The sequence below is a fragment of the Camelus ferus genome, chromosome 10 (genome assembly GCF_009834535.1).
Source record: "Camelus ferus isolate YT-003-E chromosome 10, BCGSAC_Cfer_1.0, whole genome shotgun sequence".
NCBI classification, from domain to species: Eukaryota; Metazoa; Chordata; class Mammalia; order Artiodactyla; family Camelidae; genus Camelus; species Camelus ferus.
The window spans coordinates 55693934-55710914 of record NC_045705.1 but is presented as its reverse complement, the minus strand read 5'-3'; the positions used below and the strand labels follow the sequence as shown (position 1 = coordinate 55710914).

At 39.3% G+C, this 16981-nt stretch overlaps 2 protein-coding genes across 2 annotated transcripts; one reads left to right on the top strand and one right to left on the bottom strand.

The window, feature by feature from the left end:
* The first annotated feature begins 654 nt into the window (after positions 1 to 654).
* LOC102512697 (olfactory receptor 51I2) lies at positions 655 to 1599 on the top strand. Its single transcript, XM_006185657.2, has one exon. The coding sequence runs from the start codon at positions 655 to 657 to the stop codon at positions 1597 to 1599; it is 945 nt and encodes a 314-aa protein (XP_006185719.2).
* Positions 1600 to 13795: 12196 nt separating this feature from the next.
* LOC116666633 (olfactory receptor 51I2-like) lies at positions 13796 to 14733 on the bottom strand. Its single transcript, XM_032490463.1, is given in 2 exon segments — positions 13796 to 13839; positions 13842 to 14733. Coding segments are annotated over 2 exon segments (936 nt in total).
* Between the last annotated feature and the right edge of the window lie 2248 nt (positions 14734 to 16981).

Below are 16981 nucleotides of genomic sequence, written 5' to 3'. Positions count from 1 at the left end.
AATCTCAGACTGTGAAGGAAAAACCGGGCTGGTCTGACAAGATAACTCATAAGTCTAGGAATGCGAAGGAGAGGCTGGGCTGGGCTAACAAGTCTAAGTATTGGAATACTGATCTGAGTTCTGCTAGACTAACTTGTAAATCTAGGTTAATTAGTGTTGGTTTGCTGTTTATGTGTTTTTGCTAGCCAGCTGGATTTTCAAAGAGACATATCTGGCTTTGGAATGTTGGTTTGCTGCCTCCCCGCCTCCACTTTTGTGATGATAATGCTGCTAAAGCTGTTCCATGCCTATTGGCCGAATACCCCAAGCTTGTACTTTACCCTATAAAACCTCATGTGCATGTCTTGAAGGTGCTCAGAGCTTCGGAGCAGAAGGCCCTCTGAGCCCGCCGGCATAATACATCTGAGTACTCCAACCCTCCGAGTGGTGCTTGTTTCTTGACTGGCCTGTCGTTTCCGTAACAAGACAAGTCTAGAAATCATGGTGACAAAAAGAGACAAAAATGAGTGATTTGGTGAACAGAATTGATTAACGGTGTAAAGTGAGGGGCTGGATGGTAGGTGAGAGTCTTCAAATATCAGGTCTAGGTCATGAATAAACTGGATGTTTGTCTTTACAGGATAGTGGTCCTGCAGTCTGCACATTTGTCCCAGCATGGGAGCTAACCGTCACAACAGCTCAGAGTTGCCAACTTTCACCCTGACAGGACTCCCAGGGCTGGAGACCTCCCAACACTGGGTGTTCCTGCTCCTTGCTGCCCTCTACACTGTCTCCATTGTGGGCAATGCTCTCATCCTCTTCATTATCAAGGAGGAGCAGAGCTTGCATCAGCCTATGTACTACTTCCTGTCCCTGCTGTCAGTTAATGATCTAGGCATGTCTTTTTCCACATTGCCCACTGTGCTAGCCACATTTTGCTTCCATTTAAGGAAGATCACTTTTGATTCCTGCATGGCGCAAATGTTCTTTATCCACCTCTTCTCCTTTATGGAGTCTGGGATCCTGCTGGTTATGAGCTTTGACCTCTATGTGGCCATCTGCAACCCACTGCGCTATGCCACAGTGCTCACTAATGCCCGTGTTGTACACATGGGCTTGTCTGTCATCATCCGCAGTTTCTGCATGGTTTTCCCACTGCCTTTCCTTCTGAAGAGGTTGCCCTTCTGCAGGACCAATGTACTATCCCATGCCTACTGCCTGCATCCAGATCTGATCCGCCTTCCCTGTGGTGACATCACCATCAATAATATTTTTGGTCTCTTCATTGTCATCTCTACCTTTGGCATGGACTCTGTACTCATTCTCCTCTCCTACATGTTCATACTGCGTTCTGTACTTGCTATTGCATCCTGGGAGGGACAGGTAAAGCCACTCAACACGTGTGTGTTACACATGTGTGCTGTGCTCATCTTCTATGTGCCCATGGTTGGTGTGTCCATGGCTGCTCGCTATGGGAAGCATGCCCCAGCCCATGTGCACACACTCATGTCCCTTATTTATCCCTTTGTGCCTCCGATGCTCAACCCTGTTATCTATTCCATCAAAACCAAAGAGATCCATCAAAAGCTTAGCAGAATGCTAGTCGGATCCAAGTTTTAATCAGGAGGCATACTGAAAGGCCAAAATTCAGAGGATATTTACTGTTACTTCACAAATTTGAGGTGTTAAGACCTGTTTTGACAAGACTTTTAAAATTTCCTTTTGGGCACAAACCTATTAGGATTTCTGTCACCAGATATTTGATGACAGTCTGGCACTAGTTAAGGCCCAAACCAGAGTTTTGGCAAGGTACACCAGGTCATAATTTACCAAAAAAAAAAAAGAGAGAGACAAAATTTCCTCTTCTTAAAGCCAAAGAAGTACATCCTCAAAATTTGTCCCTTCCCTCATTCTGTTATAGTAAGTTTCTATCATCTCTTTTTAAGGTGAATCATCACAGAGGAAGTTACTTATTACCATGGGAAGGCTGTCATAATGGCTAAATGATTCTTTTCCCCAAGATTATGCCAAAGGTAGTTCTCTTTTAATTCTTTGTGGAATCTTCATACTGTTTCCCATAGAAAATGCATGATTTTCCTTTTCCACTAACAGTGTGCAAGGCTCTGAATTTCTCAATATCCTCCCCAGACTTTGTGTAATTTTGGAAATAGCCATTTTGACAGATGTGAGATAATACCTCATTGTGGTTTCAATATGTACTTCCCTAATGATTTAGTGACATTGAGCATTTTTTCATATACCTGTTGGCCATTTGAATGTCTTCTTTGGAGAAACTTCAATTCCTTAGCCCACAGTAAAATGAAGTTATCAGTTGTTTTTTGTTTTTGTTTTTGTTTTTTGCTGCTGTAGGAGTTTCTTCATATTTTGGAGATTAACCCCTTATCACATACTTAGATGTACACTTGAATGAATGGACACAAATCATGTGCCTTGGTGGAAAGATTGAACAAATATTGAAGGTATTGTTTTTTCCCAGTTCATTTTGCTTCATTCTGAATATTTAGGGGAATACAGAACAATGATTTAAAAATAAATTTAGAATTCTAGTACAGTTTAGATTATCTGCTCTGAAAATTTCTTAAAAAAAAAAAAAGAAATGGTACAGGAATAGAGTAGATCTCTCAAATGTTAAAACATAAAGGAAAAAAACAAAAAAAAATCTATACTAATTAAAAAAGGAGATGTGGCTGCAACAGCAGATTTCTGGCATAGGATAGCTTAGAAGAATGTGTAAACCACTGTAGAGCAGTATTTCAAATAAAACGTTATATAAAAAGTGTTTGTAGCATAGTCTCAATTTTTTTCTTGGTAGAAACACTAAGATGTAATATTATTGTTAAACATGCATATATTTGCATGGAAAACATATTTGGAAGAATTAATGGAAATTTTATTAGTAGTTGTTTCTGGTTAGGAAAGATTGGGAAGATTATTATCTATTTACCTTCATTTTCTGCTTTTCCATAAAACATATACATTATGCTTTTAATCAAACGAAAGGGGGGGGGGCAGTCGAATGAAAATAATCAGACAGTTCAAGGAGGTGAGCCTCACAAGGGAGAAGTCTGAGCGTTGACACCCCTGCTGGCTACCTACCAGGTGCTTTCTGAATGCTCCTCTCTGCTTCTCTCAGGGGATAAGTGGTTCTTGTCCCAGGAGAGCCGCTCCCTTCCAGATGTGACCACAGGCTGTGGAGGGCCCACGTCACTACCCACAGGGGCTTGATTCCAGGCCCCAAGGGACTCACCTCCTCTGTGGTGCATATTGGAAACACATCAAACTTTCATCCCCTATATCCCGATTCAGCAGAAGCCTGTGCTAGTCAGAATGTTCACTCTGTAGCATGAAAGGATAATATGAGATCATTAGTTTAAAACAAAATGGCAGACTATGTATCCCTGGCAGGCCTGATGTCAGGACTAATCCCACTGATCTCTTCATTCAACTGGAGTAACTACACCATCATTTAAAGTCTCTGATGCTCACTCTCCCAGTAGCGGAGTACTACTAAGGGTAACATTTCCTCACAGCTTATTAGGAGACAGTCAAAGTGCAAAGCTTATTTTATTTTATTTTATTACTTATTTTACTCTTAAAAATTCATTAGGTTTTATCGGCAAGCCTACGATGTAGGTAAAATTATTATTCTTGTTTTATAGGTAAAGACACTGAGACACACAGAATAGATTAATCGTCTAGGATCACATAGCTAGTGAGAGGAGGAGCAGGAGGTGGACCCAGGAAGCCCCACTCCTGAGTCCAATTAGTATGACTTTGAGTCGATGACACTGCTTTGGAGCATCTTGCAATTCTTATCTTTCATGTGCATTGCCATCTACAGCCACACATACTTAACACCAACGATACTTAGTCTGGGCTGGAGATCTGCAAGATACCAAATGAAAAGGAGGCTCATCTGGCCATTCAGTGGCTCTTTATTGAGCGTCCACGATGTGCCAGACCTCACGTCAGGCACAGAAGGGGTCCATGGAGAATAAAGCAGAGGGGCACTTACCCTCTGAATTCAGTGTGACCGTAGAGTATAATGGTTAAGAGAACCTAGATTCATGACACAAATGAACTTCTTTACAAACTGGAAATAGACTCACAGACATAGAAAACAGAGTATGACTGCCAAAGGGAAAAGGGGTAGAGGTGGAGGGATCAGTTAGGAGTTTGGGATTAGCATGCACAGACTACTATTTATATAGTAGATAAACAACAAGGACCTATTGTATAGCACAGGGAACTTTATTCAATATCTTATAATAACTTAGAAAAGAATTTGAAAAAGGATAAATATATGTATGTGTATGTATAACTGAATCACTTTGCTGTACACCTGAAACTGATGCAACATTGTAAATCAAATATACTCGGTAAAAATAGGAAAAAGAGTACCTAGATTCGAACACTAGCTCTGCTACTGATACTTTTTGTGACTTTGGAAAAGTTATTTAACTCGTTATGCCTCAGTTTCCTTATGTGAAAAAAGATAGCTAATAAGAATATCTGCTTCATAAGGCTGTTCTAAGGTTTAAATGAATTAATGAAGTTGACCAACACATAAAACACTCAGTAAGTAAACATAAATGTTATTACTGGTGCAGGGAACAGCCGCAATCTGGGGAGATATGGTGCCATGGTTACTGTTGGTGATAGCCCAGAAAAGGGGCATCTAACACGGCCTTTAGAGCCACGGTTATCTCTAGCGCACGTTGGTTTGAATTAATTAATGTAGAAAAGTGAATCAGATACTTTACAAAGATTCTATCCAGGAATGAAAACAGTGTACAGACTGGGAACAGCTTTGTTTAAAAAAAAAATGACGAAATGATCCAAGCGTGGGCCATTCTGCAGGACAGTACTGTGGGGCTCATATGTATCCAGATATATTGACAAAAAAGCATAGTTTGAATAGGTGTGTGCATATTATATCTTCTTTAATATGGGATGCACCAAATACCATGATTATCCATTTTGCAGAAACTTATGGAAAGAAGGCTGGTGGTGTTATGCTAATGATATAGTTACAGTAAAAATAGTTGTATGTTTACCATTTGCTAAATGTTGTGCAGGGTGCTTTAAATATATATATATTTTTAAATGACCTAGAGATTATCATATTAAGTGAAGTAAGTCAAACAGAGAAACACAAATATCATGTGATATCACTTATATGTGGAATCTAAAAAAAGATACAAATTTTAATTGCAAACCAGTAATAAACTCACAGACATAGAAAACAAACTATGTTACCAAAGGGGAAAGGGGAAGGAGGGATAAAAATTAGGATTTGGAATTAATAGACACACATTACTGTATATAAAATAGATAAACAACAAGGACCTACTTATAACCCAGGGAAGTATATTCAATTTCTTGTAATACACTATAATGGAAAAGAATCTGAAAAAATATATGTATGTATATGTATAACTGAGTCACTTTGCTTTAATCTCCTCTTCCAAATGGTGACTGTGCTTGTGTGCATGCATGCATGTGTAGTATATATGTTTATAATTATGATTTTTCACCCAGATTGGAATCTTGGTTTCTCTAATAACTTTTCCATCTCAGCGAGTGTCATAAACTCCCTGAATCTCAGATATTTCATTTGTAAAAAGAAGACAAAAATATAGGTGATAAGGATTCTATGGATATTAAATAACACTTTGATGTTCCTCTGTATTAATTTAAAGACAATTAAAAGAATGAAACCCTGAAATAAGTGTTGTAAAGTTCAACACATTTCTAATTTTCTCATGAGGAAGACATTGACACTTTGACATTTAAAAAAATTATCTAAATGTACTATACAGTTTTGCATTTTATTTCTTTGTGACTTTAGTATATATGTTTAGTATGTATGTTTAGTCTGCCTACTGAAAAATTCAGTACTGATTTGAGACATCATAAAATGTATTCATCAGGTTTTGTCGGATAATTAATAAATTAATCTATATCCAAAAAACCTAGCATGTTTAAGTCTTTAAGCCATTTTGAGTTAATTTTTGTGTATGATGTGAGGGAGTGTTCTAACTTAATTGATTTACATGCAGCTGTACAGTATTCCCAACACCACAAGGCAGACACTTATAAACCTCCCAGAAGAAAACACAGGCAAAACATTTTCTGACATAAATCTTAACAATGTTCTTTTAGAGCAGTCTAGCAGGCAATAGAAATAAAAGCAAAAATTAAAAAATGGGACCTTATTAAACTTATAAGCTTTTGCACAGCAAAGCAAACCATGAACAAAACAAAAGGACAACCTATGGACAGAGAGAAAATATTGCACAAGTGAACTTTATTGCTATAACAGAGGGAGTCAGACATCTTCTAGAAAGAGACTTAGCTCTGACTCACAGAAGTGACCTCAAAGAAAAAGTGCTACTTTGAGCTGTTCCCATAGCAAAAGAGGGGGGTCTTAGAGCCAGTGAAGCTGGAAAGCTACTCTGTTATCCCTTCTCAGTCCAGAGAATCCTCCTTCCAGTTATTCTGGAAAACCATCCTTGTTTATATATGGATATAGCTAACTCTGTATACAATTTAGAGCAAAAAAAGTGAAAGAAAAAAGAAATCAAGAACTAAGATTAACCCATCGCCCTGGGATTCCCATGTTTACAATGGAGAGCTTCCTTTTAAAAGAAAAAAAAATTTTTTGATTATATCCTAATCAGATGCTTCAGTATCCAGACCTGAATATTAAAAACCACACTGTTGAGTGTGTGTTCAGTAGTCTTTAGGTTTCCGTCTAAGAAACACTTCCTCATCTCAACTAAAGAACTGAGGAATCACAGAAGAAGTCATGAGGATGGGAAGAGTGAGTACCACGTAACAGTGAATGTATTTCTCTCAGCCTTTTGTGCAGTGACCCCTTCTTTATTGATTTAACACACGTGCATGGAGTGACTACTCCAGGTCTAGCTCTGGGTTAAGCAGAGGGGATCTGGAGATGGGTTGGGCCTGATTCTTGATAGCAAAGAACTTGTGACACTAGACGGTGCTTTATTTCCTGCGTCTCAGCGGTTGAATACTCATATGCAGAGCTAAGTTCTCAACAAAGAAGGGATCTCAGCACATTTCTTTCTGTGTTACAGAAGGACTCACTTTCCAGCTCTTGGTTGGAAGAGGACCACTGGGACACATGCACAGACACATAACCTATTTTTAGTGACTAGAGATTAGAAAGAAATTTGTTGAGGAGGCAGAAAATTTAAACTTTATTTTTTTTTAACATCACGTTATTTTTTTTTCATTTTTATTTTTGGTGGTGGGCGTAATTAGGTTTACTTAATTACTTGTTTATTCATTTTTTAGTGGAGGTACTGGGGATTGAATCCAGGACCTTGTAAATGCTAGGCATACCTTCTACTGCTGAGTTATATCCTCCCCCTAAAGCTTTTATTTTCTTAACAGAAAAAAATAATCCATTATAAATTCTTATAGATGTATGTATGTATATGTATGAGTTTTACTGCTACCTAATAAATATTGATCAATTCCCTAATTAAGAGACTTGTGAGAAAAAAGGCTCCCTTTTTTTTTTAAACATTGTTTTATTGAGTTACAGTCATTTTACAATGTTGTGTCAAATTCCAGTGCAGAGCACAATTTTTCAGTTATACATGAGCATACATATATTCATTGCCACATTTTTTTTGCTGTGAGCTACCACAAGATCCTGTATATATTTCCCTGTGCTATACAGTATAATCTTGTTTATCTATTCTACATATGCCTGTCAGTATCTACAAACTTTGAACTCCCAGTCTATCCCTTCCCATCCACCTCCCCCTTGGCAACCACAAGTTTGTATTCTATGTCTATGAGTCTGTTTCTGTTTCATATTTATTTTCTCAATTTTTTTAGATTCCACATATGAGCAATCTCATATGGTATTTTTCTTCCTGTTTCTGGCTTACTTCACTTAGAATGACATTCTCCAGGAACATCCAAGTTGCTGTAAATGATGTTATGTTGTTGTTTTTTATGGCTGAATAGTATTCCATTATATAAATATACCACATCTTCTTTATCCAGTCATCTGTTGATGGACATTTAGGCTGTCTCCATGTCGTGGCTATTGTAAATAGCGCTGCTATGAACATTGGGGTGCAGGTGTCATTTTGAAGTAGGGTTCCTTCTGGATATATGCCCAGGAGTGGGATTCCTAGGTCATATGGTAAGTCTATTTCTAGTCTTTTGAGGAATCTCCATACTTTTTTTCCACAGTGGCTGCACCAAACTGCATCCCCACCAGGCAGTGTAGGAGGGTTCCGAAAAAGGGCTCCTTTTGTCTGAGATAAGTTGTATTTGCTCAAACTGTTAAAATAAGTATTTAAACAGGGTACTGACATGTAAGTAAATTATAAATAATAAAGGTATTTATAATATTTTTGTATGAACTAAATGTTAAAAGGCTTCTTTAAGGAATTATGATGAAAACGTAACAGGATAGTTTTAAAAATAATGACCAATTGTCCGGTTTATACCTGAGTTGTGTCTTACAATGCTCTTTTCCCATAATAACCAAAATCTATTTTTCTATATTATTTGCAAAAATGTTCTTGTAGTTATTGGGTTTCCAAATGTTGAGTAGTATTTCCTGTTGAATTATATACTCCATACCTAGCTGAATAGTTGACATACCAATCTGCTGTCTATAAGCCAGTTAAATCATTTTTAATATATCTGTTTAGCAGACATTTCTTTGAGTTTCAGATTTATTTTACTTGCATCTTCTACATTTAGTCAAGATTTGTATATTAAATTCTTTATTCTTAGATTTTTGAGTTAACTTCCACAGAAGACCTTGTTTTCACAATGTCATGTCAAATATAAAAAAAAGTCATTTGGCCTCTATCAGTTCTAAACTGTTTAACATTTACAAAAGTATTTGTCTCAATCAAGACTATAGACTTGAGTGTCGAGACTAATAATTAATTAAACCTGACTCTAAACCATTGTTACCTATATCTGTCTTTCGTTGTAAACATACATATTGTCACCCAGGAAGCTTATAATATGGGATATTTGCCTTAGATGCGTCGCCTTGGCACAGTTCGCAAAAACACTGGCCACATTTCCACCACTAACACCCGCCATCACACTGCAGCCAGTCAAATGCGGTACAGCTCTGTAAGGAGGTATTTAAAAGGAATGTGCAGTTAGTAAACATCCCAGGAGACTTGACATCCGTCTTCTATCTCTCTCCAGGTAGGTTTCTCTCAGAAACCCTAATGACAAAATTCTGTAATCACTGAGCCCTCCAACCTAACACCATGCTTGCCACATTGTGGGTTTCAATAAATAATGCTGAGTGAATAAATAAGTGAATAAACTACTGTGTGCCTTATAAGCAAACAAACAAAAACCAAAGCTTCTAAGAAAAACAGATTGTCACCAGAATTATATTCATTTCACCCCAAAATCACTGCACTTTTTTAGGCCAAGGACTGAGTAAAGGACAGTGACTAAATATCGCTGCTAGGAGAAATGGAAGTTGAGAAACATTTTAGGGCAAAATTTTCCTGATCAACATGACAGACAGAAAATGATGGAAGATCAGGATTGCCCAATAAACAGCTCTGTTTTCTGCAGTTCTGTTAGTTGAGATCTGTTTGTCGTCTAAACTTAATAGACTCTGCCACACACCAATGCTTTTGGTGATCGATACACGACTCCGGAAATGTATAGAAAGTTTTGGCTGGGGTTACCCTTTCCATTTGAAGATGTTGGAAGCTTATGCAGATTTCAATGAAACAGCAAATGTTTAGGGGGTGTCATTTGACTTCTGAGCTATTCATGTTCAAAACAAACAAATTAATTAATCACTTAATGGATGATATATCTATGTTACTTATTTTCTTATAAATATTTGATCTACAAGTTTTCCATGGGTGAGAGAAGAAAAGAAAAATCAGCACTTGACAGTACACGTATGAAGACAAACCACATATGCTTAATTCTAGTACAGGAAACCCACGAAGCCAAGTCTCACTTTCTGACATTCCTGTAGAGTTTCCGCTTGCTGAGCAGTCCTCCTCCTCCCCTGCAGAGGGTAATTCCTCGGCAGTGACTCCTGACTATTTGAGGTCAGGAAGATGATAATTCACAAAGCAATTCTGACTCCATAAGCTGTTTGCTGATTCTATGAGACTTAAAAGCATTTAGAAGCACATGGCCTACTGAGCTGTCTGGATTCCTTGTGCTTAAATGTACAACCACCACCAGAAAGATCCCTCCCTATCAGAAAGTGAGACAGAACAATAGAGAGTCCTGAGCCCACACTGCATCAGCCCATTTAGAAAATGTATCCAGTTGATACTGGAGTATTGGATAGTCTCCTGATGAGGAAATGCCCTTCGAGATGATCCTGCCTAGGGAAACGGACTCTCCTCACCTTGGCTCCTACTTACCACCTTGTAAAACAGTGTCTGCGGGAAGGGCACTCTCATCTCACTGAATTGTTACCGCGCAGCAAAGTCGCCTTGTCCTAGCAGAGCAGATCAGGTCCGGAGACGGCTTCGATGAGCTCAGGCTGGACCTCTCTGTGGAACTGAGGAAGTGCGCAGATGGTGAGCCGTGTCCAGGGGCCCATCCATCACCCTCTTTACCACCCTCTCCTTTGTAAGGTTCTCCCACTTCCTGGGACCACACACGTCCATGCAACGTGGGTTTTGTTTAGTTCTATATGACATTTAGCCGTATAAACTTTTCTGTGAGACTCTGTGAGGCCCTGAGTTCAGGGATCCTATCCTCCCATAACTCTTGTTCTACTTCCTTCTCTGTCTTCTCTCTCCATTGACCACCCGGCACCAGCCCGGGAGGAAGACATATGCACCCACGACAAGATCAGACAAAAGAATGACCTTTTTGTTTTTGTTTCTGTTTTTGTTTTTGCACATGACTGTATCACTCAATCCACTGTTGAATACACTATTGCTTTCATTGTTTAACTTGTAAGGAATGACCTTTATTACTCAGAGATTTTTTTTCCACAAATCTGAAAACAGCCTCTCACCAGCCTAGCTGAATCATGTTCAGTATTTCATTTTCTTAATTAGGGGCAGACCTAGTGCCCCCCCCCTCACCAAAAAGGAGTATAAGAGTTTATTTTTTATTTTCACTATGCCAAAATCCAGGTATTTTACCACTTTAAGAGGAAAAGATGCTGAGTTCAAAGGAAACCTTGTTAAATAAAAAGAGGTGAAAGAGAATTTCTACATATCATTGGCTTTCTTAGGACGGAGGCTGAGGTTGTGAATCTATTTTTAAGGCACCAGCCTCATAGGAGGAGATGAAACCTAAAAATGCTTTTTCCCTTATCCTCTGCACACAGGCAGCATTTCTAATTGATGATGGAGAACAAGGAGGAAAGAGTGGGGAGGGGGCGAGGCTCTTCAAGGAGGCTCCCACTCCCTGCTCCTTGTCCTTTCTAGTATCAAAGTTAGGCCTGTGATGAAAAGGACATCTTCCTCCTGCTCCCTGGGGTGGGAATCAATGAGTGTTCACCTCCTTTTCATGTATAGCAGCTTTTCCAAGCCTTGTCTCTGCATCTGCAGAATCTTTTAAAATAACTCTCAAGGCATTATGGATTGCTATTATTATTATTATTATTATTATTATTATTATTATTATTATTATTATTATTTGATGTTGAACTAAATAACTTCTTGTATGAATCAGAAAAGTCATTATTTACATTGACTGAAGACCAGAGTCTGCCTCTGGACCACTAAATATCCCAACTATTTTGTGTTTGATATCTTACTGAGTTACGTTATTCAATCCTGCCCCTAAAGTAATTAATTTAGTGAACAAGGGCACTTCTGAGTCTCTTAATGTACTTCTGGATATTTTTGAAACCTGGATTTTAAATATTATATTATCTCCATTAAGAAATAGTTCCCTTTTTCTGTTTCCTAACACTTCACCAATAAAGACTTGTACAAGAAAAAAAAAATCTAATAACTGTATGCAATGCTGCTATGAGGTCTCTAGCCCAGGTTCTGTGTGAGTAGATTAATCTCCATAGGGCGTCCTCTTTAGTGTAATACAGACATATGCTCGACTTACTCGTAAGCACTAAAATGAGGTCAAGGGATTTTCTAATATATCCTACCTCCCTTGTATCAAGGAAAGAGTATGCAAGAAAAATCTATATAAGAGAAGCTTTAAAAAATATTTTCTAGTGCATAAATCATGAAAAACTCTATTCTGCTTACTCCAGACTTTTTGGAGCTAGAAATTCTAGAACACATGCTTCTGACATCTTTCATTACGTCATTGTGTGGCAGAGAATTAAAATCCCCAAAAGGTGGCCAAGAGGCAAATGAAAAGATGCTCAACATGACTAATCATCAGGGAAATGCAAATCAAAACCACAGTGAGATAACACCTACACCTGCCAGAACGGCTACCATCAAAAAGACCAGAAATAACAAATGTTAACAAGGATGTGGAGGAAAGTGAGCCCTAGTACACTGTTGGTGGGAATGTAAATTCGTTTTGCTGCTGTTGAAAACAATATGCAGGTTTCAAAAAACTAAAAATAGCACTACCATAAGATCCAGCAATTCCACTCCTGAGTATATATCCAAAGAAAATAAAGCATTAACTTGAAAAGATCATGCATTCAATGTTTGTAGCAGCATTATTTGCAATAGCCAAGATATAGAAGCAGTCTCAGTGTCTATCAACAGATGAATGGATAAGAAGTTGTGATATATATATATGTATATATTAATTAATATACTATATTTATATATAATATATATAATGGAATACTTTTTAGCCATAAAAAGACTGATGTTCTGCCAATTTCAATGACATGTATGTACCTAGAATTCATTATGCTTAGAGAAAGAAGTCAAACAATGACAAATACAGTACGATATCACTTAAATGTGGGATCAGAAAAATAAAATAAAGTAGCAAATACAACATAAAGACTCACAGATATAGAGAACAAACTAATGGTTACCAGTGGGAAGAGGGAAGAATGGTTTCGGCTATTAAATATGTTTTCCTTGGGACATGTTTGAGTGGTGGGCAGATAAGGGAGGCAGAGAGGAACCTGGAATTTTTTCTAGACGTCAGCCTCTATCAGTTTTCCTGGGTCATACTTGTTTATACATCTTATGGCAAATTCTGACAGCACATCAAATTTCACTTTGTGAAGTTAAAACAACTCATGAAATTTTGAGAACGATGATGGTAGTGGAAGCAAGGACAGCAGTTGTAATGTTAATAGTGATGTCAGTTAGAGAGGCAGGATTTGTAGCGGTTGGGTACAGATACTGGAGACAGACTAGTGTTGAATCTCCTCTGGGTCACAGATTATCTGTATTACTCTGAACAGTTTACTTAACTCTCTATACCTTGTAAGATTGTTACAAAGATTAAGTGTATTCATGCAAAAATAATTTCAAACAAAATCTGGAACTTTTAAGGACTCCATGTATTAATTAGCATTATATTAGCAATAATTATCATTATAGGAAATGATTCCTAGCTTAGATTAATCCCCTTTGTAAGGTTTTGTCTGGTCACTCAATTTCCTCTAACATTTATCTTTCTATAAATGCCACTGTTTCCTGAATGGACTGATCACTTGTTTTGTGCTATAAGTTTTGCAGCTCCATTCCTGATCTTTTACTTTTCTCTCAGTATAAAAAGTCTATCTTATTCATTATGATGATATGATGATGATAATGATGATGAAAATGACCCCACGGATGACAGCCTATGGCTACAGTAACCAACAGATTATAAGCCAAATGTGAAGTCACATTTCGATGCGGTGAAACACGCGGACAATGGCTCGGCGATCTCCTTGGTCTTGGCGCTATAAGTGAGAGGGTTGAGCACAGGAGGTACAAAGAGGTAGACATTGGACAAGACGACATGTATGTAGCGTGGGGCATTTTTCCCAAAGCGGTGCACTGTGGAGACCCCGATCATTGGCACATAAAACACAAGTACAGCCAAGATATGTGCCACACACGTGTTGAGAGCTTTGAGGCGTTCTTCATGGGAAGCAATGGCCATGACCGAGCGCAGAATGAGCACATAGGAGAGGAAGATACATAAGAGGTCCATGCCAAAGGTGGATATGAGAACAAAGAGTCCATAGATGCTGTTGATAGTGATATCAGCACAGGCCAGCTTCATCATGTCTGGGTGAAGGCAGTAAGAGTGGGAAAGGACATTGGATCTGCAGATAGGCAGCCTCTTGATGAGGAAGGGAAGGGGAAAGAGGGTGACGAAGCTCCGAGCAATCACCACTAAACCCATTCCAGCAATGACTTCGTTGGTGAGCACAGTCGCATAGCGCAAGGGGTCACAAATGGCCATGTAGCGGTCAAAGCTCATGGCCAGCAGAATGCCTGACTCCATCATGGAGAAGGAATGGATGAGAAACATCTGGATGAGACAGGCATGGAAATCAATGTTGCGGGCATTGAGGCAGAAGGTCCTGAGCACGGTAGGCAGTGTGGCCATGGACATGGCCACATCACTGAAGGACAGCAGGGACAGGAAGTAGTACATGGGCTCATGCAGGCTGGGCTCCACTCGCACCGCCTGCAGGATCACTGCGTTGCCCCCAAGAGCCACGGCATACATCACACAGAGGGGACCGGCTAGCCAGATCTGAGAACTCTCCAGACCGGGAATGCCAGTCAGAAGGAAGAAAGCAGGGCGAGTGACGTTGAACAATCCCATGACAAGAGGAAGCCAGAGAGCTTTTCAGGGTCAGACCTTCTGACTGAGAGATTTGTGAGAATTGCACTTACTGGAGGAGAGGGAATCAGGGAGTAAAAGACACAGCAGGAGGTGTCTACACAGTATGAGCTGATGCACTCGTGAAATCACTGGTTCGGGGACACTGCAGGCAAACTTCTTTTCTTCATGTTTTATGATCATCAAGGCATGGGCTGGGCTATTGTTTTCTGGAATATTTTATGGCCTGGGCTCTGTTTTATGGAAAAAGGAAGATATTGATAAATGCTTAAACATATCAGTCACCAAGAAAAAACTTTAACGATATTGTCCACAATTTTAACTGCTTTACAAGCATCATTGAATGCAAATATGTTAACTACAAATAATAGATAGTTTTTATAGGACACTGAGAGTTTGAATGGAAGTAAGTTAATTACAATTCATAGATAGTTATTATAAAAGGGCACTATGAGTTTGAGCCATCAATAACTATTGGAAATTTAAAAATTTCCCCTGAAAATGTCATTTAATTCAGTGGTGTCACTGATAAATGAAAGTATTCCCCAGAGCTGGTTTGAATGATCATGTGTGTACACTCAGGATGGGGAAGGCGCAGTGGGACTTGGAGGGAACTGACCCCCTCTGGACATCAGCCTTTCATTGGAAGAGTTGCTACAAAAAAACAAAAAGAATTTATTTCATTGTGCAAAGGCATAAGGCACCCCTGTTTTGGGGGAAAAAATATGAATTCTCCCTTAAATCTGCTCTAGGTACACTAACATTCAGCCTGTGGGACAGCATTGTTCCAAATAGAGATTTTCACACCCTTACACACAGTCATATGGACTCTCAAAATACACAATTCACACAGACACATTCATGTACCTTCACGACAGCCTCATGCTGGATCCCATTCATACTCTGTAAAAGCACTCACTCACATCTCTCTCTGTCTCACAAACTTACTTTTATTATACAAATATGTGTTTGGCACTCCCTCTTGACTTTTGTACACTTTAACATGCACATGTCCTGCTCGTACTCTCTGTCCACACTGACATATATGCCGCATTCACACCTGCATAACACTCAAGAGCACACATCGGTTCGTGTCCTCACACAGCAAACACTTCCACCTGCATGTTCATAGACTCCTACCTGCTCACAGCTACTAACCCGCTCACCCACACAGACACTCCTTCCAACCTCACGTGTTGCATTTACTCAGTTTTTCTTACAGTGGCACGTCTGTGTTACTTACCCAATTCCTAGAGGCCAACCCACAGCTACTTCCCTCTGACAGTGATATTTTTCGTTCCCCTATCATTCTCCTGTTTTTGAAACCCTTCCATGTTGACTCCTTGATGATGGATAGAGGTTGAGAAGGCAAAAAGCTTTTCACCTGGCAGATGTGTTTCAGGCTTATAAAGCACCCTTCTCTGTGGCGGGGAGGGAACCCCAGAAATATGTACCACTATTATCCTTTTCCTTTCCTCTTTAACCTCTGACAAAGCAAGGCCAGAGCATGATCTCAGAGTCCTTCCTGATGGGAATGGCAGAGGAAGGGGGCCTGGGAACCTTAGGTACCTGAAGGCCACAGAGATGCTGCAATGCTTTGTCATGCAACATCAACACTCTGGGAAAGACTCCTGGACTTTCTCCATCAATATAGAACTCAGACCTTCTCCAGATTTGTAAAAAGGTAGTGGCCACTTGTCTGAGTTGGATTGATTACACCCCTTCTGGTCCTAGAGTTCGGTCCGTGCAGGCACGTCTCCCCTTCAGAACTGTGATTCCTTGGGATCCAGGACTCCAAAGTTCTCCATCTCTTGTTTTACCCACCTGACTACAATTCCTCCTTACACAGCTTCATGGAAGGTAAGGAGCAAAAACAGGTGAGGACTGAGCTAATGTAAAGGAAACAGGAAGAAAAGGGAGAAGGAAACAGGCTTCAGTGAAACCAGGATTCTGTGAAAGGCAGAGCCAAAGGCATTCTGGGTTTGACTATCTACACCTTAGTATCCATGGCAAAAAGGCTGCCTGACAGTCTCAGGATCATATCCTTTATCATATCTGGCAGCCACTAAACTTGGCGGTTGTCTAGATGCAAGTGAAGAAAAGAACGCAGTGAGAGAAAACCAATGCTTATGGAGCATGTGCTATGTGCCAAACACTCTGCATGGACCTTTACAACCATCTACTTTTTTAATCCTCGACAGAAGTGGAAACTAAGGCTCACTGCGGTGAG